A 23456-nucleotide genomic window follows, 5' to 3' on the forward strand; every position below is an offset into this window, starting at 1 on the left:
AGTGTGAAATCTGGACACCATTTTTGTTTTACTTTTTTATTAGTATTTGTACGTAGAGCTGCGTTGACATATACTGGCAGACCTAGCGCAGTAGTAAAATAGCAAGGGACAGGCTAACTTAGCGTCTGTGCCCTTAACTGGGATGCCGGTTGGGTCTGGGGTTGAGCAATTTGTTCACCACATGAACTGTTCAGTGGCTATGTCTATTGCACAGTGTGATTTAATGAGAAGTTGCTGTAAATACCTGAGAACATCAGTGTAACACTAAGGATGGTCTGACAAGGGTTTTCTGGAAGCTGCACGACAGACAACTGGAAAGCACCAACAGCTTCCTCACACAGCCCAGGACGTGCCCTTGCCTGAGGAAACACGACCCGCACGCTGGCTGCCTTGCACTTGCGAGGTAAGATTCTGCCCGAGGATCCCGGGGGGGATACTTTTAAAAGGAAAAAAAAAAAAAAAAACCAACCCCAAAGAGACAAGGCTGGCGTACGCTGAGGGACGCTCCCGCCTGAGGCGGTGCCGGCTGTTGGGCGGCGCCGCGCGCGCTCCTTGGCCGTTGGCGCCTGAGGGGGCGGTGCCTCTTCCGCTCGCGCCACCACCCTTCCCACTCTTCCCGCCCGCCCCCCCCGCCTCCCCGCCACCGCTCCTGAAGGATTTTGCTCGATTTTTGTGGATGAGGGTTGTGGAGCCGGTGCTTCCTTGGGGAGATGCAGCAGCGTAAGGTCGGCCTGAGCCCCGAGGTACCCGGGCTGGGGTCAGGAGGCTCCGTCCTGTCAGGGGGCAGGCAGAAGCAATGGCATGGAGAAGTCACTCAGGATCTCCGAAACCAACTTGTTCATAAATTGTGAGTAGCTAATATCAAAACAATCCGAAACCGCCTTGTTCACAGACTGTGAGTAGCTAATATCAAAACAATCTGCTCTTGGGTGAGCTGCTGCTTCTGAGGTGGAGGGAGCATGAGGAAGCCTGGCTTCCAAAACCAGGGGGCCAGGGAGTGAGTTTTGTCAGGGCCCGTGAGAAGGGAAAGCAGAAGCCTGAAAGATGGATGGAGCTGCATCTGCTGGTTTGGGGCTGTTGCAGTGGAAGTGTCCCGCTCTGTACTCAAGCCGTGGACATGGGGGCAGCATCCCCCAGGAGCCGTAGCTGTGCCGCAGTCTGTCAGAAGACTTGCTTGCTGCTTTGTGTTCGGATCAGATCACTGGGGTTAGTGCTGATGTCCCTGCCTGGGGACATCCTAATCACTTGGCTCGCTTTTCTTTTTTTTGTTTTCCCTCCCCCAGAGTCCAAGCCATATTTCCTACTCCTGACCCCGCAGCACTGAAGGATCGGCGTATGGAGAATCTGGTGGCATATGCTCGGAAAGTGGAAGGGGATATGTATGAATCGGCAAACAGCAGGGTGAGGTGTCATCCTCTGTCATCTAGTCGTGTGTCTCTCCCCCGACCGCGCAGTGATTGGGGAGGAAGAGGAGTGAAAGCGCAGATGAGAGTCCCAGGCTGAGGAAGCGTGTGTTCAGGGGCTGCTGGATGGGGTCTAGGAACCAGCCAGCTGCAGGCTTCTGCCTGGGTGTGCCAGGAGTCAGGGGGGGTGCCCGTTGGGCTGTGCTGTGCCTGAGACTTCTCGGGGTTCGCTGAAGGCAGCGTGAAGCTCTTCACTGTGATTCTCCCAAAGAAGTGTCGGACACGAGAAGAGAAACGTCTGGTGTTGGTCTAATGGTTGCCAGCAATGCCCTGAGCGGTGCTCTGGTTTTGCCCTCCTATCTGTGCGGGAGCCCCTGTAAAGGGAGAGCCACCCCCACCCAAGCTGAAATGTGTGTGTGGAAGGCTGTTTTCCGAGCTTGGATCACTGTGACCTGTTGCCTTTGCTTAGTGTGTGTCCCCATTCCTTTCCTGACTTGTATTGCTCCCCAACAGGCAGAGTACTATCACTTGCTAGCGGAGAAGATCTATAAGATTCAGAAGGAGCTGGAGGAGAAACGAAGGACCAGGCTGCAGAAGCAAAACATGATCCCAAATGCTCCAGGCATGCCGCAGGCTCCCATGAATCAAGGGCCCAATATGGGACAGCCCCAGCCAGGGATGTCTGCAAGTAAGAACAGTTGGGTTACTGAATACCTGGTGCAGGGGAATCCTCTACTGTCGTGGTCACCATGGTCAGGCTGGTCACCATTTCCCTCTTTTCATTTCACAGTTACCTTTGTAAAGTGTTTACTAATTTGTAAAATTAGTCTGCTAAAAGTTAAGCAGAATACTTCTTTTTTTTATTTATTTCTTCTGTTTGCTTGTTGGTTTTCCGAGCTTTTCTACCTTACTTTCCTTTTTCAAAGACAGTATCGTGAACGTATGACCAAGGGCTACAAGTCATAAGCATTTTTTCTTCAAAATGGCTGCCAGTGCTGATGACAGAAATGAAACCCTTGCAATGTTTTTTGTTTTCTTACGGTGTCGGCATAGGAAGTGAGAGCAAAAGCATTACTAAAGCTCTGTGTGACTTCCCACCATGCTGAAGAATTTGGAAGCTGGCCCTGTAAGGAGAATGGCTGCCACTTGGTGCTGAAGTGAAACTAGGCCCACAGACTGCCAGGATTCTCATGAGCTCTTTGAAGTAACAGAGTAGAAGACTAAAAAAGGAGGCTCTGGAGGAGCAGCGGATGAATTTATGAAGCCTGGGGACCTGGAGCATGAGCTCCCCACCCCAGAGCATGGGCGAGGGGACAGTCCCAGTAGATGAGCACAAAGAGCCAGTGTGCCAAGGCTCCTAAAGGAAATTGTGGTGATAAGGGATAGAGCTGCTGCTGAAGTACAGAAAGCTTCTCCAGCTGCACAGCTTGGAGCTGAGCACCTGTGTCCAGCTCTGAGAAAGCAGCCTGGCCTCTGTCCTGCAGGAATAATCCCCCCATTGCATCGTGGGCTCCGGTGCTTTCACCTGACAGCAGCCTTTTTATAATGATCTTTCTAAAATTTTTACTTCAGGTGGCATCAAAACAGAGACAAGGCCCAGAGCAGCAGTAAGGAAGGAGATAGGAAAAGTGAAATCTAATCTTAGGTTTGGGGTTTTGGTTTCTTGAGATTGTCAGTGCTGTTATATCCCTGAAGAAAGGAGCTGGCTTTACAAAGACGTTACGATTAATGTTACATAGCGAAGTTTTTATTATTAAAGAGAATATAAGTATTCCTTAACCAATTTGAATTTGATTCAAATTAAAATGAAATTATTTAAATACTGTTATTTATTGAAAAGGTTTACTTAGAACTGCAATGACAAATGAACAGCCACAGGATGGGGACTGCCTTTAAACCTGTTCTGTGTCAAGGCAGAACTCATTTTTGCTTAAGCTTTCATGAAGCCTTGAGCCAGCCGGTCTGTGACGTAAGGAAGCAGTGCTGCTTGTTGTGCTCTGGGAAGGAAGCGGGAGATGTGCACCAGCAATAGCTCATAATGCGTTACATGAATGATTACTGCAGCAGAAAGATTTAATGAACCTTTAATTTTGTATCTGTGTCTTTTCTGGAAACAGCTTTGTTGTCTGTCATGCAGTGCACTGTCTGGCAGTATTTATACAAGGGAGTAACAGCCTTTATAATTTATTATCAACTACATTATTTAAATACTTTAAAAGCAATTTTCTGTTTCTTAACAGCGCTGTGGGATTGTTTTTGGAACCTGAACCTGGAGGACCCCTGATGCTACAGAAATTTGCTGATGGAGTTGCACGCAGCAGGCTTTGCAAGCTCGCCGCCACTGTCCCTCTATAATTAGGCTGTGACCCCAGTCACTGCCCAGGGTTCTAAGCATGGTTCACACTGATAGTGACACTCCTTTGCGTTTAGATCGACAGGCTGTAGCCTCGTGTTAGTGCCTTTGGATTGTCTGGAAGAGCAATCCATGCATATCTGTAACATAGGTAAGCCTCTGGAGTGAACCTTCTCCATGCTGCCTTACTTTCGCCTGCAACTAAGGCCGTACTGTCTGCACATGAGAGGAACTGTGCGTATGCCTCACGCATTACTTGTTTAGCTCCTCGCTACAAGGTCTGTACAGAGTAGGAACATTCAGTACAGGTAGGGGGTTTTTTTCTTTTTTCTTTGTCAACACAATGAAGGTGATAACAAAATAAAAGGGGTAGAATGGGAAATAGAACTAACTGCAGGGGACGTACCTTTTGAGTAAGAGAGAATCGATGCCAGAGACATACAGTGAGACACTTGCTTCTTGGCTGTTCTTGACAGCGAGCTGGGGTGAGGGATGTTGCTACCAGTACCGCTAAGACCACACTACTTTTCCATGGGGGAAAAAAAAGCCAAAAGGGAGAGGAGCATTCATACTACGACAAATCTATGCTATAAATGCATAAAAATTTTAAAACCAATTGCATAGCACAGTAAACACTTTAAGGCCTCTTTTGTATAGGTAATACTTTCTTTGCCAAATAAAACATCTATTTTTGCCTGAGATCTCTGAGACTGATGATTTGAGGAGGTAGGGAGCAGCAGCATTAACTCGCATGGGTTATTTCCCGGGTGATTCTCGGACTTGTCGGGGCAGGGTGGGTGTGAAGGAGTGAGTTCTCCGTCCTCTGCACCCTGCTTGCCTGGCAGCCTTTACCAGCACCCGCTGAGGGTTGCCCGGCCTGGGTGACACGCTGGTTACGTCAGCGGTGCGGGACAGGGACAAAGGCGTTGCTCGTGTGACATTAGGCGCTGCCATGCTGAAGCCATTCCTCCCGTCTAAAACCACATCCTTGTTGGGGCTTCGAGGCATCCTCCATTAACGCTTAGGACGCACAACCCCAGCTGTGCGTCTCTGTGGGGCTCACGTTGTTTCAGGGATGCTATGTTCGCACCCGCACGCTGATGGTTACTGGGCGTCAAAGCCGTCCGTGGGGCCGAAGTTTGGGAGTTTCTTGGGTTTGGGGGTTTTTTTTCGTTTTCTTGTTTACAGAAACTTCTGGGAATGAGAGAGCTAATCCAGAACTATGAGAACGGATGGGCTGGGCCCGCTGGCACTCCCCGGCGCCGTGCCTGGGGAGCCGGCAGCAGGGCCCGAGCTCTCCTCCGCCCCGGGCCGGGACCGCTGTGAGGCGCCATCGCCTCTCCTCTCCTCACCGCCATCGCCCCTCCTCACCGCCATCGCCTCTCCTCACCGCCATCGCCTCTCCTCGCCGCCATCGCCTCTCCTCACCGCCATCGCCTCTCCTCACCGCCGCCGTGGCGGGAAGAGAACTACAGCTCCCGTCGTGCCCCGCGGGGAGAGAGACAGAGGCGAGAACAAGCTCGTCGCTGATTGGTTTTGTCTGCCCGCCTCCCGCCAATCAGATGCGCCGCTGGGGGGACGGGGGACGTGCTCCACGCGGGTGAGGCGGGCTAGCGGCGTCCTGGGAGCCATGGAGCAGGACGGGGGCGAGGTGAGCGGCGACGGGCCGGGCCGGGCCGGGCTGGGCCGGGGGCTCCTCCGGGGCCGGGGGTGCGGAGTCGTCCGCTCCTACAGCCGCGGAGCTGCCCGCAGGGTGCTGGGGAAAGCCTTGGGGTAGCGGGCAGGGCCGCCCGGTGCCCTGAGGGAGGACGCGAGGCCCGGGCTGGGTTAGCGGGGTAACGGCTGCCGGCGGCCGGGAGGGGACGAGGAGCGGCGGGTCGCCTCCTCCTGGCCGTCGTGGTGTTGTGCCCGCCGCGGCCGTCCGCGCTGCCGGGGGCCGGGCTGGTGCCGGAGGGGGTCATACCCGGGCGGGACGGGCCTCTGCGTCCCCGTCGCCCCTCTGAGGGGGTTGCGGGCGGTGCTGTGCTTGCTCGTCAGCCCTGGGAACTTGTAACGTGTCCGCGAGTTTCATTCGCGTTTGGTGGAAGAGGAACGATCCAAAGATCCTCCTTTCCTACGAGCTGAAGGAAAGTGCACCCCCAGACAGGGGCGAGAGAGAGTTGAATGTGCTTTTTTCGGAGGAGTTCAGGCCTTTCAGGCGCCAGGAATGCTGTCTGAGGATGTGGATCTGCAGGAGAGCAACTCTGTCCTCAGGGAACCACCTGGGTACCTTGGGTCTGTTTTGTGTGAAAGCCAGGGAGGATGTGGGGAGGCGGCACTGAGCAAAGTTCCTGTGTCTATAATAATACCCAGGAGCCAGGGATCGGAGGGAGTTTAGGACTGGAAGGTGATGGACTTGCTGCTGATCTTTTGTTGTTGCCCGCTTGGATGAACAACTGTATCCTGATGCCTCGTGTGGCTGTTCCAATCTACCTTTCTGTTCCATCACTCTCTGTGCTGATGCTGCCTTCTTGCTGCTCTTTCACGAGTTGCTAACACCTTCTCCCAGCTTCTTTTGTGCTTATTTGGAGCCCAGTTCAAGATTCTTCTGGTCTGAGGAACAGTCACTGGATTTCTGTGCTCCTTCTTCAGTCGCTGCCTCTCTGCTCTCTCACTGTTACAGCAAGTACAAAGAGCTAGTGAAGATGTTTAGTTGTGGAGACATCTGGCTGTAGGCAAAAACATTTAACGAACGTTCTGTCGTCCTGCTGATGCAGCTTCTGAACTGAGGTCAGCTATGGACTATGCGGTTTCCAAAGAACATGAGCTTTTTCCAGAGTCAAGTTTGTCCTGCTGACATCTAGGCTGTACTGGTCTTGTGAGCTATGGTGGCCAGAGTGTTCAGCTTTGTGCTCTGCGCTGGAAGTTTGCAGTGACTTTAATGTTGATGGTGTCTGCGCTGCTGTGCTGTGCAACTGTGTTGGGAGAGACAGTGCCTGGAAGGACACAGTCTCCTGTCTTCGTCAGCATGGCAGTGTAGTTCCCTGTATTCTTTCCATGTTCTTCTAACTTTTTTCTATGTAGCTGCAGCTCTGTGGCTGTTTGTTTCCTTTTGGGAAGCAGAATGCAGCCTGTGAAAGAGCTGTAAAGGGACCTGTTGCGGGGGTAGTAGCTTCCCTGCTAGGGATTCAGACTCCTGCCTTTGGGGTTGTTACGTGGACTCATTGCTCACCCCGAGGCCTCTCCCCGGTCTAAGAGGGCCCCCCCCGGCAATGAAGGCAGATTTATTGTGGGGTGTGGTGTAAAACCTCTATTTTAAAGCAGACTGGCTCTTTTTTCAGTTGGTGTCTACCTTCTGCCACAAAACTTCATCTTTGGAGCGGATGGAGGAGGAAGGCAATGATGACGAGGAGGATGATGAATTGGACATCTTTGGGGGTTATGACAGCTTCCGGGGCTACAACAGCAGCATGGGCAGTGACAGCAGCTCCTGTCTGGATGAGTCTAGTGACGATGAGGTGGCAGACTGGGAAGCTGGAGAGCTTCCAACCTCTCCTGTGCACCAGCCGTCCATAGGCCGGCTCACAGAGGACAGCGGCTCCGAGCCAGGTACTGCGCTGCCTGCCTGTTCTACCTAAAGGACGTGCGTGATGGAAAGAACAAGGGCTAGGGGAGCGGAAGGGTGTATGACTGCACCTTGAATATGCTTTGGGAGCAGCACTGGATTGAGACTGCATTTTCTGGGCTACGTGGGGGAGCTGCTATGTGCCATGAGGGTTAGCTGGACTCAGCTCTGTCCTTGTAGTGTATCGACCCTGCTAACTGCTCACGTTTTTGTGCCTTCCTTCTCTCAGCTGTGTGCGAGATGTGTGGGATTGTGGGCACCAGGGAAGCTTTCTTCTCCAAGACCAAACGTTTCTGCAGTGTCTCCTGCTCCAGAAGCTACTCCTCAAACTCCAAGAAGGCCAGCATCCTGGCCAGACTGCAGGTGAGTCAAACCCCTGCCTTCTTCCCTGGGGATGGAGCAGGACGTGCCTGTACGCAGGGGTGCGTGGTTTCTCTCTAAAGATCAGACTGCCATTACCATGGCTTGTTCTTTCTGCCTGAAGTCCCCACAGAGCACATGCCAGATGAAATGTGATGCTTCCTAGAAGCTGGGGAAGGACACAGTTATATTTTACCTGCTGTTTCTTCTTATTCCTGTGAGCGTTAGTGAAAATGCTGAAACCTGAAAATCACCCCAAAGAAGAGATGCATGTCCTGCTGGCCAGTTGCAGGGCCTGGCTTCCTCTCCTCTCCTGTGTTACTGATGTTCCTAACATCGCTTCTTTTGTAGGGGAAGCCACCAACGAAGAAAGCTAAAGTTCTGCACAAGGCAGCCTGGTCGGCCAAGATCGGGGCCTTCCTCCATTCACAGGGCACAGGGCAGCTGGCAGATGGGACACTGACAGGCCAGGATGGTGAGTGTAGTTGAGGTGTGAGGTACAGCTGCTGGAGCCACAGAAATGGGGACACCTGGAGGGCTATAAGCTCTGCAGTCCACTTCCTCACCTCTGGTACACTGCCTTGTACTGAAACAATGTGCGTGGATTGCTCCAACACAAGCTGGCAGGATGCAGGGCACGTCTATCTCCCTCTCCCTGCCGGTGCTAACGGAGCCCTGGTGGGTTCCTGTCCATCCACTATTGCAGCCTCATCCTTGCTCCTGGTGCAACTTGGGCTGAAGCATAAGCTCTTTAGTCACAGTCTTGTGAGCTACTGGCAAAGCTGACTTAAAGGTGCCCTGCTGCTCCCAGCCATTCGCTGCCCCCCTGCCTGTGGGGAGTTATATTTAAGCAGAGTTATTCACTGATCAACTTGAGCAGCCAGTCACTGCAGCTGAAGGAGTAGCAAGCTGCTCTGTTGGGGCAAAACTGAGCCCCAGGGGGTGGCAGTAGGGATTAATCCCTGAGCATGCTGCTGCTGGAGCAGAGCTGTAGCCTTGGATCAGAAGTGACTGGGTTGAATATCCCAGTGCTTCACTCTGATTTTCCCAGCATCCTCTGGGGAAGCAGGTGCTGCTGCTATGACCCTGCAGTGTTGCTGCTGAGAGGCAAAGCTGCTAAGTGGTTTAGCGCTGAAAGGATGCAGTCTCTACTCTCCCCCGAGTGCTCGAGCCCTGGGCTGGATTTGACTCCTTTTCTTGCCCCTCCTGTCCCCCCTTTCCCAAAAGCAAGTGACAGCAAGGATTGATTAAAAATATATTGTGCCTTTTGTGGGGGCTGGTCCCTGTGTGCTTGTAGGATCTAGTTCTCCACCAGGGAAGATGCACTGGAATGCAGAGTCCCTGTGTGCTAGGGCAGAGGGCTTTGTCCCAGACTGGGCCGCAACGTGGCTGCAAGCTGTAGTCTAGAGGTAACTGAGCGCTCTGTGCCTCTTCTGTAATCTCACCTGATTTTCTGCTCTCATGTCTGCTTATAGCACTCGTCCTGGGCTTTGACTGGGGAAAGTACCTGCAGGAGCACGGCTTCAAGGCAGCTCCTGTCAGCTGCTTCAAACACGTGAGTTGTTCTTCGCTGTGCCTCACAGTGTGCATGGGGCTCCCCTGTACTCCGGTGACAAGTGGTGGGGAGAGGCCTGAGGAACTGGTTATTGAGCCTCAGCTGATGCCAGGAAAGAAGTTGGGACTTCTCACAGCTAAGAATGGGAGTCCCACAGGGGGACCAGGAGTTTAGGGGGAGGAAGCAGAGGGGGACTTGATAGAAGCACTGCTGGTGGTGATGGCCCAGTGCTGGCTGGGGACAGAATTAGTTCTGACTCGGGGGCACAGCAGAAAGCTCCTAGTTGCCTTTGCAGTTTGCGTGGGTGAGCACAGCACAGGGTGATGTGCTGGGTGGAACTCTGCTTATGTGGGCCTGGCAGTAGCTGCCCCTCCAGCATGTCTGGTTCCTATCATACCGATTTGCAGTCCTTATGGGCCAAGTAGCTGAGACAGATATGTGGAAGAATGGCAGTCCTTAGGTATTATAGCAGCCCTAGCCTCTCTGTGTATTAAGACTCGCTTCTTATGTTCCTTTTGAGTTGGGATCTGTGATAATACTAACAAAATTTCCTTCTTCTTGAGGATAGGTCAGGAAGGCATGGCAGTTTGATTGATGGTTAGAGATTTTGATACCCTAGAGGAATGGCAGCAGCTACTTTGGGATACTAGGACAGCTGGCAGTAGCTAAGTGTTGCTATACAATGTTCTGCCTTTTGGGATCCTCAGTGAACACCCCAGTGTTGGGACAGTTCAGTTGCATTTCTGCCTGTTGGCAGATATAGAAAGGGTAACACATGCAAGCCTGTGCCTAAGGTGAAAGTGTAGCTGCCTAAAACTTGTCTCTGAAAGCTAGAACGAGGGCCTGAGCCCTACTCTTAACTGTCAACGTCCCTCTCCCAACGTGGCTGCCTCAATCCTTCAGGTGCCACTCTTCGATCAGTGGGATGATGTGGTGAAAGGTATGAAAGTGGAAGTGCTGAACAGTGATGCCGTGCTCCCCAGCCGTGTGTACTGGATTGCGTCCGTCATCCAGACTGTAGGTATGTCTCCAATGTAATTCCTGACAGCTGGGGATGGCTAATCTCTGAGGGAAGCTTTAGAGAGCCGAGTGTAGCTGGTCAAGCAAAACATCAGCTCTTTGGAGCTCTGCAACAGCTGAGAAATTTTGGATGGTTCTGCCTCCAGAATGGCTGAAGAAGCTCTGATAACCTATGCAGAGCTCTGAAGGCTGTGCTGTAGAGACTAAGCCTGTGGTGCCCAACAGGGAGAGGAGAAATGCCTGGCCTCTAATGCCTTTCTCTGGTTGTCTGCTCTGTCCTGGCAGGGTACAGGGCCCTTCTGCGATATGAGGGCTTTGAGAATGATGCCAGCCACGACTTCTGGTGCAATTTGGGCACAGTGGATATTCACCCCATTGGCTGGTGTGCCATCAACAGCAAAATCCTGGTACCACCACAAAGTGAGTTTGGGGCGAGAGGGGTCAGGACGTGCCTGGGCATGGAGGAGCCTTGGTATATGCCTAGTGCAGTGAGCCAGGTGCTCCCACTGTACTTGGGACCACAGCTCCATTTGTGCTCTGAGTTACAAGGAACAGTTAGTTCTTTGGGAAGCTGGAGACTGCTTGGATTGCTCTCTCCTCATCTCCCTGTGGTTGACCTGGGGGTGTGGGATGCAAAGCTGGTGTCAGACCTATGGACAGAGGCTTATGCAGGTGGCTGTTCCTCCTGACCTTAACCTTTGGGGGAGCTTTTTGGTCCTATATCCTGGACAGTCTCTGGGGAGTGCACTGGATCGATTCCCTGCTCTGCTGATGCTAGTTTAGCAGAATTCTAGCAAGCTGAGGTTTGCTTGGTGTAACTTATGTGTTTTTGCTCTAATACCACTTCCACATCTAGATCAGTGGAGCTGGATGTCTGCTTGGCTCAGTCTGCTCTGTTAATGGTGATCCCTCGCAGCCAGTTGTGAGGGCAAGCTTGCAGAACAGGGTCTGCCTGAGAGCAGGTACAGGATCTGAATGTGAAGAAGGCCTTTTAATGCAAACGGACTCTCAGAGAGGAAGAAAGGTGTAATGTGGTGCTCTAATTCCTTTGGTCATAAAGATGTGCTTTTTCCCTGTTCATATGTAGCTATCCATGCTAAGTACACTGACTGGAGAAGTTACCTCATGAAAAAACTGGTGGGAGCCAGGACCATCCCAGTGGATTTCCACATCAAGGTAAATGTGGGAGGCTATCATTTTATGTGTGGAAATGAAGCCGAAGCCAAGAGATGTCATGTGTGTAACATGTCTCTTCTGGTTCTGATCTGTGCAACTCCTATGCATCCCCTTGAAACCTGGGCAGGATGGGGCAGTGAGACACCTGTCATGATGCTGTGGGTAATGGCACAGCCCCTATGCCCTGTCAGCACAACTGTTTCTCCTTTGGGTTGTAGATGGGCTTTAAAAGCTGTTGTCGTCAACTTGTGCTGGAAAATACTGGGGATGAGTTTGCTTTTTTTGCTGAAGGGAGAGGCCAATGCAGCTCCAGCCTGGCCTTTCCCTGCCCTGTTTCAGTGCTGGGGAATGGCTCTGAGTCAAAAACCTTTGCCTTCAATGTTGGTAGCACAGCAGCTTGTGGGGAGTGAGAGGGGTGCAGGCTCCCTCAAAGTGCATGGAAGCAGCTGCGCCGTGGCCTTGCCAGCTTTATGGCGCTTGTGGTTGTTTTGTGTAGCCTGCGCTGAGGTTAGATCTTGTGGGAGAGGAGAGACTCTTTTGTCACTGGCAACTTTGTAAACCACAGATAGGGAAGACTGTCCCAGAGACAGCAGGCAGGAAGGCAGGTGATGGGTTTTCCTGTGTGCAAGGTAATTGGTGACACTGAGCTGGAGACCTTGACGTACTTGGTGTTTCCCTTGTTGCTCCTCAGAAAGTTGAGAGGATGTTTGTAGATGCTTGTTCCTGGGCTGCAGCCTGTAGCTCAAAGCTCACACCATGGAAGGGAAGTGGTAGAGGGAGACAGATGTTGTCAATATCGTTCTCCCCCCAGCATCCTGACTCCCACCTAATGAACATGAGGTGGAAGGGGGAGACCTTCCCTTAAAAGTTCTTCTGGAATCAGGTGTAGGCTGGTTTGGATGTCTGAGTCTGTTTTGAGCTGTTGTTTGTAGTTGCTGCACGGCATTCTGGGATCCTCAGTGCCGAAATATCAGGTGTTCTTTAAACACCCTTGGGTGTTTGTGGATGGGCTAGGCTGTATCAGCAAACTGAAGGTCTCAAATAAAATCAGTTAGAAGGCAGCCAGTGACTCTTTTCGTGTGCCTGCGCCTTTGAGTCAGTCTGCAGAGTAACTGGCATTGGAGGTGGAATTGGCAGATAGACCATCATGTTGCTCTACCTCTGATCACAGTAAAAAAGTGAAAATAAGGGCCTGACTTCCTTTAAAGTCAACTGAAAATCCCGTTGCCCTTTGGGTAGCTGTGCCTCTAACTTCCAGCCTTGAAACCTTATGGTCTCATGACTGAAAAAGGCACGCAATTCCTCACTCTGTTCCTGCTGAACAGAAGGGACATCTGTTTCTCATGCTCAGAACATTCACACAAGGTACTGGCTGAGCACGGCTGCTGGGCCAGTGTGGGGGTGGCTGTTATAAGGCCACAGCACAGGCAGCACTTAGGGTGCATGTGCCCAACCGTGCTGTCGTGTGGGGGGGTTGGCAGCTCCCCATCCCCCTGATGAACCCACTCCTGTGCATCCCTTCTCAGAGGTTTTTCCCAGTCAGATTTGGGCAGCCCAGGAGGTTGGCTAGGATGTGGGGAAAGGTGTTCTCTGAAGTGTTTGGGGAAGGAAAACACCAAGTGCGATTGATACCTCCTCTGTTGGTTGTTGCTAGATGGCGGAGAGCATGAAGTACCCATTCCGGCAGGGCATGCGGGTGGAGGTGGTGGATAAAAGCCATGTGTCCCGGACGCGCATGGCAGTGGTGGACACGGTGATCGGGGGCAGACTGAGACTCCTCTATGAGGATGGCGACAGCGATGATGACTTCTGGTGCCACATGTGGAGTCCCCTCATCCATCCTGTGGGCTGGTCACGGAGAGTGGGCCACAGCATGAAGAAGACAGGTAGGGATCAGGCCACCACAAGCATCTTCTGATTTGCTATGAACTGCCTGGACCCTGCCATTGACACCAGTCTTGACATGCTGGGAGCCAGGCAGTTGCCTCAGAACCCGACAGATAAAGTCTACGTAGTCATGTGTCTGCTGCTTTTCCCCCTGGATAGATAAAAGCCCAGTGATCTGCTGCCATAGGTCAGGACAGGGGGACTGTAGGGTTTCTTACCTGAAGCAGATAGTCTATGCCTACAGTGTGAGAATGCAGAGTTTGCAACATCACAGATGTTTATAGTCTTTTTGAGGAAATTCATGCTGGCTTCTGTAAGACTGGATGCTGTCAGGTTGTGTTTTTCTGGACTTTACAGAAAGGAATTGTTGATAAGCTTAGACTGGCAGAAAAGACTAAGACTCAAGCCCTGCTGATCCTTTTGGTTGTGTCTCCCTTCCTTGCTGCCTCTCTCTGGTGATTACAGCTGCATGTATAGGTGTCATCACTAGTGCTCAGGAAGCTCAGGCATCTGCTTTTGAGAAAGCCCTGCATCACAGCCTATGTTATGAGAAGGTGTAGAGGGACTGACCTGTTCTTTTTATTACTCTTCTCATGGTCTCTGATCTAGGTCTTTTATAGCAGCTGAGCTCTCACCAGAGAATTAATAACCAGTGTGTTTTCTTACTGCAGTTGCTGCAGGTTTCTTAGCTCTCTTTGTTTCTTCCATTCCTCACAGAAGAAAAACGCAGTGACATGGCAAACCATCCCACCTTCCGGAAGATTTACTGTGATGCTGTCCCCTATCTGTTTAAGAAGGTAGGACAAGTTTGCCTTTCTGTGTTGGCCACAGCAGAGGAAGCCATGATACCACTTCCTTCCTTGGGTATATATATATATTGCTGTGTGGATTGTTGAGGATGGCTCATTTGTCTCTCTTACAGCTAAAGGGCAGTAAGGTGTTTGGGGTGTCAAGGCTGTGGTTGGGCAGGGGCAGGTCAAAATAGAAAGATGGAAGAACTAAAAGACAACAACAGATTGAGGGACTCGACTGAAAGGCAGGCGGTTGCTTGGAGCTTTGAGTTGGAGAGGGAAGACGATTGCATGGGAGAGACCAGTTCTGACAAGGAGCTGGATCATATTGATAAGGACTGAGGTGAGAAGGAGGCTTGCTCTGCTGTGGAGCAGTAGCTGAGTGCTGGGCCCGGTTTTCTGACTGACCAGAGCCTTGGCAGGAGGTTGCTGACACAAACAGAGCATTGGTTTGGCTGCCTCTTTGTATTTCTTGTAATACTTCTTTCCCCTCCCAACTTGGGTTGAGCCAAGTAAAGAAGCTCTAATCCTGTTTGCACTTGGCACGCTTGGTGTCAGGATGGAACTGTCCCATACCCCTGACAGTGCATGGTCTCCCTTAGGTACGGGCTGTCTATGCTGAAGGTGGATGGTTTGAGGAAGGCATGAAACTGGAGGCCATTGATCCCCTGAATCTGGGCAACATTTGCGTGGCCACTGTTTGCAAGGTAAGCTCAGTGGGCGGAAGGGGGTCTACTGTGTTTACCTGAGATAACCCAGCCTCTCCTCAGGTCTTTGCAAATGAGTAAGACCGGGTAGGATTTTGCATGAGGGAGAAGAGAGGGCTGTCAAGAAAGGTAGGCAGGTGGTGTGTGGAGGGAATTGGGGCGTTACCTCAGAGGTCTGAGAAGCTGATGAGACCAGCAGTTGCCCATGTGTGCCTAAGTGGATAGCATGAAGATGAGCATGCTTGGTCTGCAAGCTAACTGTCCAGTGTGTGTGACTGGCAGCCGCCCTTCCTTCACCCTTGGGCATGCAGTAGGGAGGATTTGTTCTCCAGTTCTTGGTGTGCATAAAGAGAGGCCTCTGTAATGCTGCCTTGAGGAGAGAAAGGAGAGGGAAAGAGTTGTGGGATGACCTCTGTGTGGGGAATGGGATGTATCTGTATGGGCAGCATTCACTGGTGCAGGAAGCTGAGGATGGATGTGTCTCCTGCAGTCTCTCTTGATGAGGTGGTAATGAGCTGTACTCCTGTGCTAGTGTTGGGAAGTAAATTGCTTGGCCAGGTTTCCTCAGTGAGGTGTGTTGCATGTCCTGAAGTATAGCATCAACTTGGGCTTTTCCTTCTCCCTCAAGAAGCAGTTTGCCATTGTAGAACCCAAGTAGAGGACTTTGACACTTGTGGTTTGGCAGGGGGATGCTAGGAAAGCTCTTTGTGTCTGTAAAATGTTTCCTTCAGCCATTGCTTGGAAATGTGAAGAGGTTGGGGCAGACATGCCTATCACATTTGGTAGGCACCAGTTACCACTGAGTGACAGGATGGGACAAGTCTTGTTGCTGTAGGAAGCAGAAAGTCTGAAGGTGGTGTCCTTCCCTTCTGCCCAGTAACAAATTCATCACCTGGCTGGTGTAGGTCTCTGGGCTGCCAATAAAGTCCATTTCTGAGGGAGAATGGAGCTCCTGATTGTTTATGGCTGAGTCCTTTTCACAAGGTTATTAGTGTTGGTCCCAGTCCTGCAGAAATTGCTGCTTTGGGGATCAGCTTGTGTTGACTAACATATCAGGAGAAGCTACTGCGTGCCCTGGAGCATATAACATTGCATTTTACTCTCTAGTGGCAATTGTGATCCATCTGGGGGGGGGTCCTTTGAGAGGAGAGGCTTTAGAGCAAGTGAAGCTCTACACTCATGCCCTTCACTCCCATCTCAGGTCCTCTTGGATGGGTATCTCATGATCAGCATTGATGGAGCCACATCTGCTGATGGCTCTGACTGGTTCTGCTATCATGCCTCCTCGCATGCCATCTTCCCCGTCAACTTCTGTCAGAAGAACAGCATCGAACTGACCCCTCCAAAAGGTAAGATTTGGACTCTGCCCTGTGGTACAAACCTGCGTGCAGAATCTGCTGGGCTGTGCTTTTCTGAGAGGTGTCAGGTTCAGGTGAATCAAAACCACACGGTCCCAGTCTGCCTGTTTTGGGGGGAGATAGGGCTGGTTCAGAGAGCCAGTCCATCTGAGCTCTGCCCATATACCAAGTCTTGGTACTTTATGGAAGGAAGTAACATCTCCAAAGGGCATTAATGGCATGGCGGTTAGCTCCTGGCGGATCAGTGGGAGAGGTGTACGATCCCCAAACTGAACAGAATCAAAAGCTTAAAGGACAAGGAGGGTGGGAAGGGATAAGTAAAGCCATTGCTGCTTGACTCAGTACTTAAAAGTGGCAGGAATCACCTCTGTTCTTCTTGTATGAATAAATCTGAGACCAGTCCTGAGCGGAGTCCCTAGGAGTGTTTTTACTACCTCATCTGGCCATACCCCAAAAAGGCCTGCTCTGAATTTCTGTATTGCAACACTTTTGTGCAGTGCTATGCTATCTTCCTTTGATGTTCCTGCTGGTGGGAGAAAGATTGGTCTTGGTGGCGTGTTCTGAACATACTTCTTCCTGCCTGCTGCTTCTCCTCACCTTTCTCTGTGGTCTAGATACATTCAGAGTTGCAGCTTGCGCTTTTCTGTATTTGCCCGCTGGAGGGGGATGCTGGAATGCCATGGAATCTGTGCACTAGATTTATGTCCAAGATCAGGCTGTACGTGCTGGTTCATGAAACTGCTTTGCAACCAGTTGCTATGCCTCCTTCCTGCCTATTCTGCCTTTTCTCCCAGCTGGTCTACCCAGTGACTGCCTTTTTCCCTCTTACCATTTCTTCCTGCTGCAGGGCAAGACGCAAAGACCTTCAACTGGGAGAGTTACCTGGAAAAGACTAAATCAAGACCTGTTCCAGCACGGCTCTTCAACACAGTGAGTGCTGCCAGGAAGAAGAGATGTGTAGGGATGCTTGCAGTCAGCAAGAAGGAGCGCAAGAGCTCTGGCTGTCACAGAATGGTTGAGGTGGAAGGGACCTCTGGAGGTCATCTTCTCCAACCCCCTGCTCAGTCAGGGTCACCTATAGCAGGTTGCCCAGGACCATGTCCAGGCAACTTTTGAATATCTCCAAGGATGGAGACTCCACAACCTCCCCGGGCAACCTGTGCCAGTGCTCAGTCACCCTTACAGTAAACAGTGTTTCCCGATGTTCAGAGGGAACCAACCTCCTGTGTTTCAGCCTGTGCCCATTGCCTCTGGTCCTGTCCCTGGGCACCACTGAGAAGAGCCTGGCTCCATCTTCTTTGTACCCTCCCTTCAGGCATTTATACACACTGATAAGATCCCCCTGAGCCTTCTCTTCTCCAGGCTGAACAGTTCCAGCTCTCTCAGCCTTTCTTCATAGGAGAGGTGCTCCAGTCCCTTCATCATCTTCATGGCCCTTTGCTGGACTCTCTCCAGTATGTCCATGTCTCTCCTGTACTGGGGAGCCCAGAACTGGACACAGCATGCTAGGTGTGGCCTCACCAGTGCTGAGTAGAGGGGAAGGATCACCTCTCTTGATCTGCTGGGAACACTCCTCCTAATGCAGCCCAGGTTACCATTAGCCGCCTTTGTGCCAAGGGCACGTTGCTGGCTCCTGTTCAACTTGGTGTCCGCCAGGATCCCCAGGCCCTTTTCTGCCAAGCTGCTTTCCAGCCACTCGGCCCCCAACATGTCCTGGTGCCTGGGGTTGTTCCTCCCCAGGTGCAGAGCTTTACATTTTCTCTTGTTGAACTGCGTGAGGTTCCTGTCAGACCATTTCTCCAGCTTGTCAAGGTCCCTCTGGATGGCAGCACAACCCTCTAGTCTATCAGTCTCTCCACCCAGTTTTGTATCACCAGCAAACTTGCCGAGTTTGATGTGACACTCTGTCATGTCATCGAGATAATTAATGAAGATGTTGAACAGGATTGGATCCAGTCTTGACCCCTCGGATACACCGCTAATTACTGGCCTCCAACTAGGCTTCATGCCACTAATTACCATCCTCTGGGCCCAGCCACTCAGCCAGTTTTCAGTCCACCTCACTGTCTCCTCATCCAGCCTATACTTTCATCGGCTTCTCTGTGAGGATCTTATGGGAGACAGTGTCAAAAGCCTTCCTGAAATCAGGATAGACAATATCCAGTGTCTCTACTGGGCTGCTCTTTGCTGCCAGTCAGCACTTCTAAGGAGAGCCCAAGGCACAGGAGTATGTACTCTCCAAGTAAAGGCCCTGTTTGGCAGGTCGGGACAAGCAGTGTCATGCCTTTGTGGATGTAATGATATCTTGGTCCCTCTGAGTGTGACCTGCGATTCTCTAGTGTTTCCAGGAGCTGTAGGCTCCTGGTGGGTTCTGCACTGCTTATTGCCTGTGGACATGTGGCTGGCATGTGGGTGGAGTGGGTCTGCATCAGCAAAACTGCTGCAGCACCTGGGCCTGTGCTGGTCTTTCTGATTTCCCAGGGCTATCTCAGCTTAATGGTTTGATCGGGTGTCCCTTAACTGCTGCCCGCTGCTCCCCCTAGGTCAGGATCTTGTTTCTAAAGGCTGGGCTGAGATTCACTAAGGACACAGCTGGCCTTGGGTCTTTCCATGTGTGCCCCCTTCTGTTACGCGACTGGTTCATTCTGTTGCGTGACTGTGGGCTTGTTCTCTCTCTGCTGGCTTTAAGCTGGAGGCAAGCCTGTTCTAGGGTGCTGGTGGCCAGAGGTGGGTTTGGACTGGGTGCAATGGCCTTGGGTTTCCTTTTTTCATTTTTTCTGCACTCAGGACTGCCCAAACCACGGCTTCAAGGCAGGCATGAAGGTGGAAGCAGTGGACCTGATGGAGCCCCGGCTCATCTGCGTGGCCACGGTGAAGCGTGTAGTCCACCGTCTCCTTAGCATCCATTTTGATGGCTGGGACAACGAGTATGACCAGTGGGTGGACTGCGAGTCTCCAGACATTTATCCTGTGGGGTGGTGTGAGCTGACAGGCTACCAGCTTCAACCACCTGTTGTTCCAGGTGAGTGAAAATTTTACTGTGGTTTCTAACGCTAGAGGCAGATTTCCTCCTGCTCTGTGAGTGGCTCCTCCTTTTTCTGGGCCTTGTAGGGAGGAGAAAATTGCCTCCTTGATTTGCGCTGGCTACCATAAATCTTCCTCTGCTGCCACACGTGCTAGCAGCTGGCAGCGGGAGGAGTCTGTGGTGGGGAGAAAACAGCCTGAGATTTGAGGTTGGCTCTGTTTTCCCTCTGTACCCCCACCTGCATACCAACAGAGAATTGCTCCCAATGAAGCTGGGTAGAGTTCTAGGCGGTCCTGTCCCTGTACAGCTCCCTTTTACTAAGAGTACCTACAACCTCAGCCAGGTAGCAGGGGGAGCTTGGCCCCTGTTCCCTTTTCTCATCAATTCTATGACTCTGTCTGTAAAAGGTAAGAGCATCCCTCTCAAGTGTTGATTCCTTCCCTTGTCACAGGGAGGCCACTGCCTCACCCTTGCAGATGTTTTCCTTCTTGTCCCAAGTTACGAATCTTGTTCCTTTACTGCCCCTGCCAAATCTCTCCTGGGCCTCTCTCCCCTACACTGCCCCAGCCTGCCGCCCTGGGCCCTCGCCTGGAAGCACAGACAGTAACTGCGCTAGAGCCTTGCTTTCCCCTCAGCTGGTTGTCTTGGGAAGAGGGCATTGGCTCGGGGGGACGGGTATATCTTGTTTCTCGGTTATGTCACTTCATCCCAGTTACCTACTGGTTATGGGACTTGGCTTTCGTTTCCCTCTCATCTCCATGACAGAGCCCACAACTCCAGTGAAGGCCAAGGAGGTGCCCAAGAAGAAGAAGAAACCCTATGGAAAGAAGAGTGAGTGATGTTTGATTAGTGCCCTCCCGCTCGCTCGCAGGCTGGGCCCAGTTAGAGGAACCCTGTCCATGTCCTGTCAGAGCAGGAGAGAGAGGCCTTGTGTTGCTGTGGATGCCCTCAGTCAGCTGTGGGTCTGACAACACAGCTTCATCCTCCGTCACTGCCCTATTACCTAAAAGAGCAGAGCTGTGTGTGTGGGAAGGATCTGTTCTGCAGTCTGTTTTCTGTTGGCCGAGGTATAGATGGTGCTTGCTTCCAGGCGTGAGGTTGTGCTGCTTTCCCTACTGTGTCCGTGGTCAGAGGGAGACTGTTTGCTGCAGCTGGAGGGTAGCTGGAGAGCAACCCTGCCTGCTTTGTGCTGAGGGAAAGAAGGCCTTAAGGTGGCTGAAGAGGCCAGTAGTGGGGCTGGACCACGTTATTGTTTCATCTTGTCATTGTCGTCATTGTTGCAGTAGCTGTGGCAAATCATGTGTAGACAGGCAAGAAATTCCTTCCTGGGGGGTGGAGAGGAAAGGACATCTAAAGAATATAAAGACGTTCAACTTAAATAAAAACGTCAGCTAAAAATGAAAACATTAATGCTACAGTGTCCATGCCTTGCAGCCAACATGCCTATTGCCTAGGACTAGACCCAGACAGGTAAGCAAAGCTGACTCCAGACCTATTCCAACAGGACCTCATCCTTGGAAGTTAAGCACATGCTGAAGTGCCTTGCCTTTAATGAAGGAGAACACGGAGGAGCTTATTTTGAGATGTTGACTATAGAGTTTTTCTCCAGTAGGCCATTTCTGTTGAGTAACCAGTTGGCAGCTAATGACCGTGTAGCTTGCTGGTCAGTTGTGCTGGTGCCTGGCCTGTGGTTTCTCAGTGGAGCAGGGTTGCTGATTTTCCGGGGGAGAAGAAACACACTTTTCCCCATGCTCTGTTATCTCTTTGTTAAGGAAAAAAGTTACCTGCCAAAAGCCGCAACATCAAGCAGGCTGTCAAGAAGCCTTCCACCCTGAAGATAAAACGAGAAGTAAAAGCTGCCAGCAAGGCTTTGCCAGAACCAGCACCTGATGAGAGTAAGGGAACGAGTTACCCTACCCAGCAGCCACATGCAACTCTCTCGCGTACGCCCTGCGTGCCACTGGCCCTCCCGAGGCCTGTGCTGCCGCTCGGCCATTAAGTCATGGGTGCCCCCAGGCAGGGAAAGGCAGCACCATGGCAAATGTCCTTCCCCACTCCTCCAGAGACAGAGAGAGTGGAAGAAAGCCTTTGTCTGCTTTCCCTGGGAAGGTTTGCCTCCTGAGAAGGTTTGGTGGCACCAGTACAGCTAGATACCGCGATACTGCTGATGCCTGCTGAGGGCCTGACTGCCCTACCGAGCAGCCTGGTTGTGTGAGGTCAGTTAGGGAGGAGAGACAAGGTGGACATGTCAAAGTTGTGCTGTCACATCCCAGTCCCCATAAGGGCTGTCACAGCATGTGAACGCACCCCATCGTGCTGAGCATTAAGAGATGTGGTGACCAGAAGAGCGTCTGGCAGCTGGGTCACCTGCCAACCCTAATGGGTGCTGGGGAAGAGGGTGGGTGAGGTGCTTTGTGCACATGGGGACGGAGCCTCACAAAGGTCCCGTTGCTCACAGAGGTTTAATTTCCCCTGTGCAGACCCAGGCAGGTAGAGAATGGACCACACTGGCTGTTCCTCCCTCTGCCCTAGAAGTTGTTCTTGGGAGCGGGCAGCTGAATGCTGCCAGGGTTTAGCCCCATCCTGATTGCTGCTGTGACCATGGATAGAGCTGTGCTAGCAAGACATGGCTGCCTGCGGTAGGGGACCCTCAAGAAGTGGGCTGGAAACCTGGGGCATTTTGAGTATCTGCGTGAACAGAGCTGGTTCTGGGGTGCTGCAGGTAGAGCAAGGTAGCATGGGTTGATTTTACTTACTTATTTTTTCCTCTCTTTTTCTGTCTCTTGCCAGTCATTGCTGTGCAGGTGAAAGAAGAAACCATCGACCCCTCGATAGCAGAGTTTGGAGCCACAGAGCTTCCCGTTCCCATCAGCAGCATAAAGCAGGAGGTCACAGACTGATCCTGGAGTATCCCCAGCTGCCCACAGCAGACTGCGCTTCACCTTGTGGCTCTTTGGGGAATGTCCTGGCAAAGGGAAGCAGAAGACTAACAGGGCCTTCCCTTTTTGAAGCAAACCACCCTGCAATATCATAACTCTGCTTTCCTGGTGTGCAAGAAAGTTTCCCCCAGACTTGTAATTTTAAGCCCTGGGAAACAGACTCCAGAAAGGCTGCAGGCACGCTGAGGAGCCTGACCAGGGTGGCTGCTGGGGTCGTGTGTGCCTGGCTTTAAAGGCACCTTTCCTAGCAGGAGCTCCCAATGGGGAAAGAGGCTGCCAGAGCACGAAGGGGCGGTTTGCATTCTCGGCTGTGGCTGGAAGTGGTGAGCTGCAGTCTGAGATGATATGTGCAGGTCACATGCGTCAGGAATTCAGCTGCCCTCGTAGGACGTTGGTGCTGTGCTCCCTGGTCTAGGCCCTGCAACCCTTGAGAAAGTCAGAACAGGAAGAGTGGAAAGAAGTGAAAAAACAAAAAGGGATGGTGATGCCTCTTGAGGGAGCAAGAGACCTTTTTGAGTGTCATTTCTTGCTTTTTGAACCCAGAACTGCAGAGGACATGGTGCACTGTTTGAATTTTTAATTTTTTAGCAGTCCTACTGTAAATTTGATCTACGATCTGTACCCTAAAGCCCTGCAAATTAAACTTGAGGAAGAGGCCAAAGGCCTGTGTATTGTTTTACAGGTCACCAAAATACCAGGGTTAGCCAAGGTGGGGAGGAGAAGAGGGCTGTAGGTGGGTTGGTATAAGTAAACAGTGTTTTGGGTCTTTTTGAGGCATGCAGTAGGGTTTTCCTGTCCACTGACCCCTCTCTACTTGCCAGTTCTGCTTAAGGGCTGAATATCGCAAGAGCACATTAGATAACTTAAGGCAGGGGATGCTGTTTCCCATTTTAGAGCAAAGCTGTAGCATTTCTCTCTTTCCCCAGACTGGCCATCGACGTTCAGGGCAGAAATCGGAAAGGTCAGTATGGCAACAAGGATGAAAAACAGTTTTAAATCTCCTGCAGCAGGTTCCTGTGAACTTTCTGCAGGTGAGGAAAAGCCCGGCCTGTCCGTGCTGCTACGGGGCCTGGCTGGCTGTAGGGCAAGTGCCTTCTCAAACCCCACAGGGAAATGGTGGCTGCCCAGGACACTGCCCTGGCCACGGGATGGCTGCCTTGGCCATGTTCCCCTCAAGCTTCCAGGCGAGAACTTGTGATGCCAAAATAGTTCCCGCTTTGCACAGTGGTTCATGATGGGAAAAAAAAAAAAAATGTTGGCAAGCTAACTGTATAGAAA

General features: G+C 51.7%; 2 protein-coding genes across 6 annotated transcripts; both read left to right on the plus strand.

The window, feature by feature from the left end:
* Positions 1 to 631: 631 nt before the first annotated feature.
* On the plus strand, positions 632 to 4455 carry LOC128142880 (histone acetyltransferase p300-like). 3 transcript variants are annotated; one of them, XM_052789538.1, is made up of 4 exons: positions 632 to 847; positions 1284 to 1401; positions 1917 to 2091; positions 2457 to 4455. In XM_052789538.1, the coding sequence occupies exons 1-4, from the start codon at positions 711 to 713 to the stop codon at positions 2507 to 2509; spliced, it is 483 nt and encodes a 160-aa protein (XP_052645498.1). In that variant the 5' UTR covers positions 632 to 710; the 3' UTR covers positions 2510 to 4455. The 3 variants fall into 3 exon arrangements, with proteins under 3 accessions (XP_052645498.1, XP_052645499.1, XP_052645497.1); XM_052789539.1 differs by having other exon boundaries at positions 3644 to 4455; XM_052789537.1 differs by having other exon boundaries at positions 1917 to 4455.
* A 489-nt stretch (positions 4456 to 4944) lies between these two features.
* On the plus strand, positions 4945 to 22839 carry L3MBTL2 (L3MBTL histone methyl-lysine binding protein 2). 3 transcript variants are annotated; one of them, XM_052789533.1, is made up of 17 exons: positions 4945 to 5407; positions 7077 to 7344; positions 7590 to 7723; positions 8072 to 8195; positions 9196 to 9275; positions 10179 to 10296; positions 10581 to 10715; positions 11383 to 11471; positions 13126 to 13357; positions 14076 to 14155; positions 14752 to 14856; positions 16058 to 16205; positions 17062 to 17144; positions 19002 to 19236; positions 20005 to 20070; positions 21012 to 21134; positions 22030 to 22839. In XM_052789533.1, exons 1-17 carry the CDS (start codon positions 4979 to 4981, stop codon positions 22137 to 22139), a joined length of 2559 nt encoding a protein of 852 aa, XP_052645493.1. In that variant the 5' UTR covers positions 4945 to 4978; the 3' UTR covers positions 22140 to 22839. The 3 variants fall into 3 exon arrangements, with proteins under 3 accessions (XP_052645493.1, XP_052645494.1, XP_052645496.1); XM_052789534.1 differs by lacking the exon at positions 20005 to 20070; XM_052789536.1 differs by lacking the exon at positions 22030 to 22839 and having other exon boundaries at positions 20005 to 20079; positions 21020 to 21122.
* Positions 22840 to 23456: the final 617 nt, after the last annotated feature.

Source organism: Harpia harpyja, chromosome 6, assembly GCF_026419915.1.
Source record: "Harpia harpyja isolate bHarHar1 chromosome 6, bHarHar1 primary haplotype, whole genome shotgun sequence".
Classification (NCBI taxonomy): Eukaryota; Metazoa; Chordata; class Aves; order Accipitriformes; family Accipitridae; genus Harpia; species Harpia harpyja.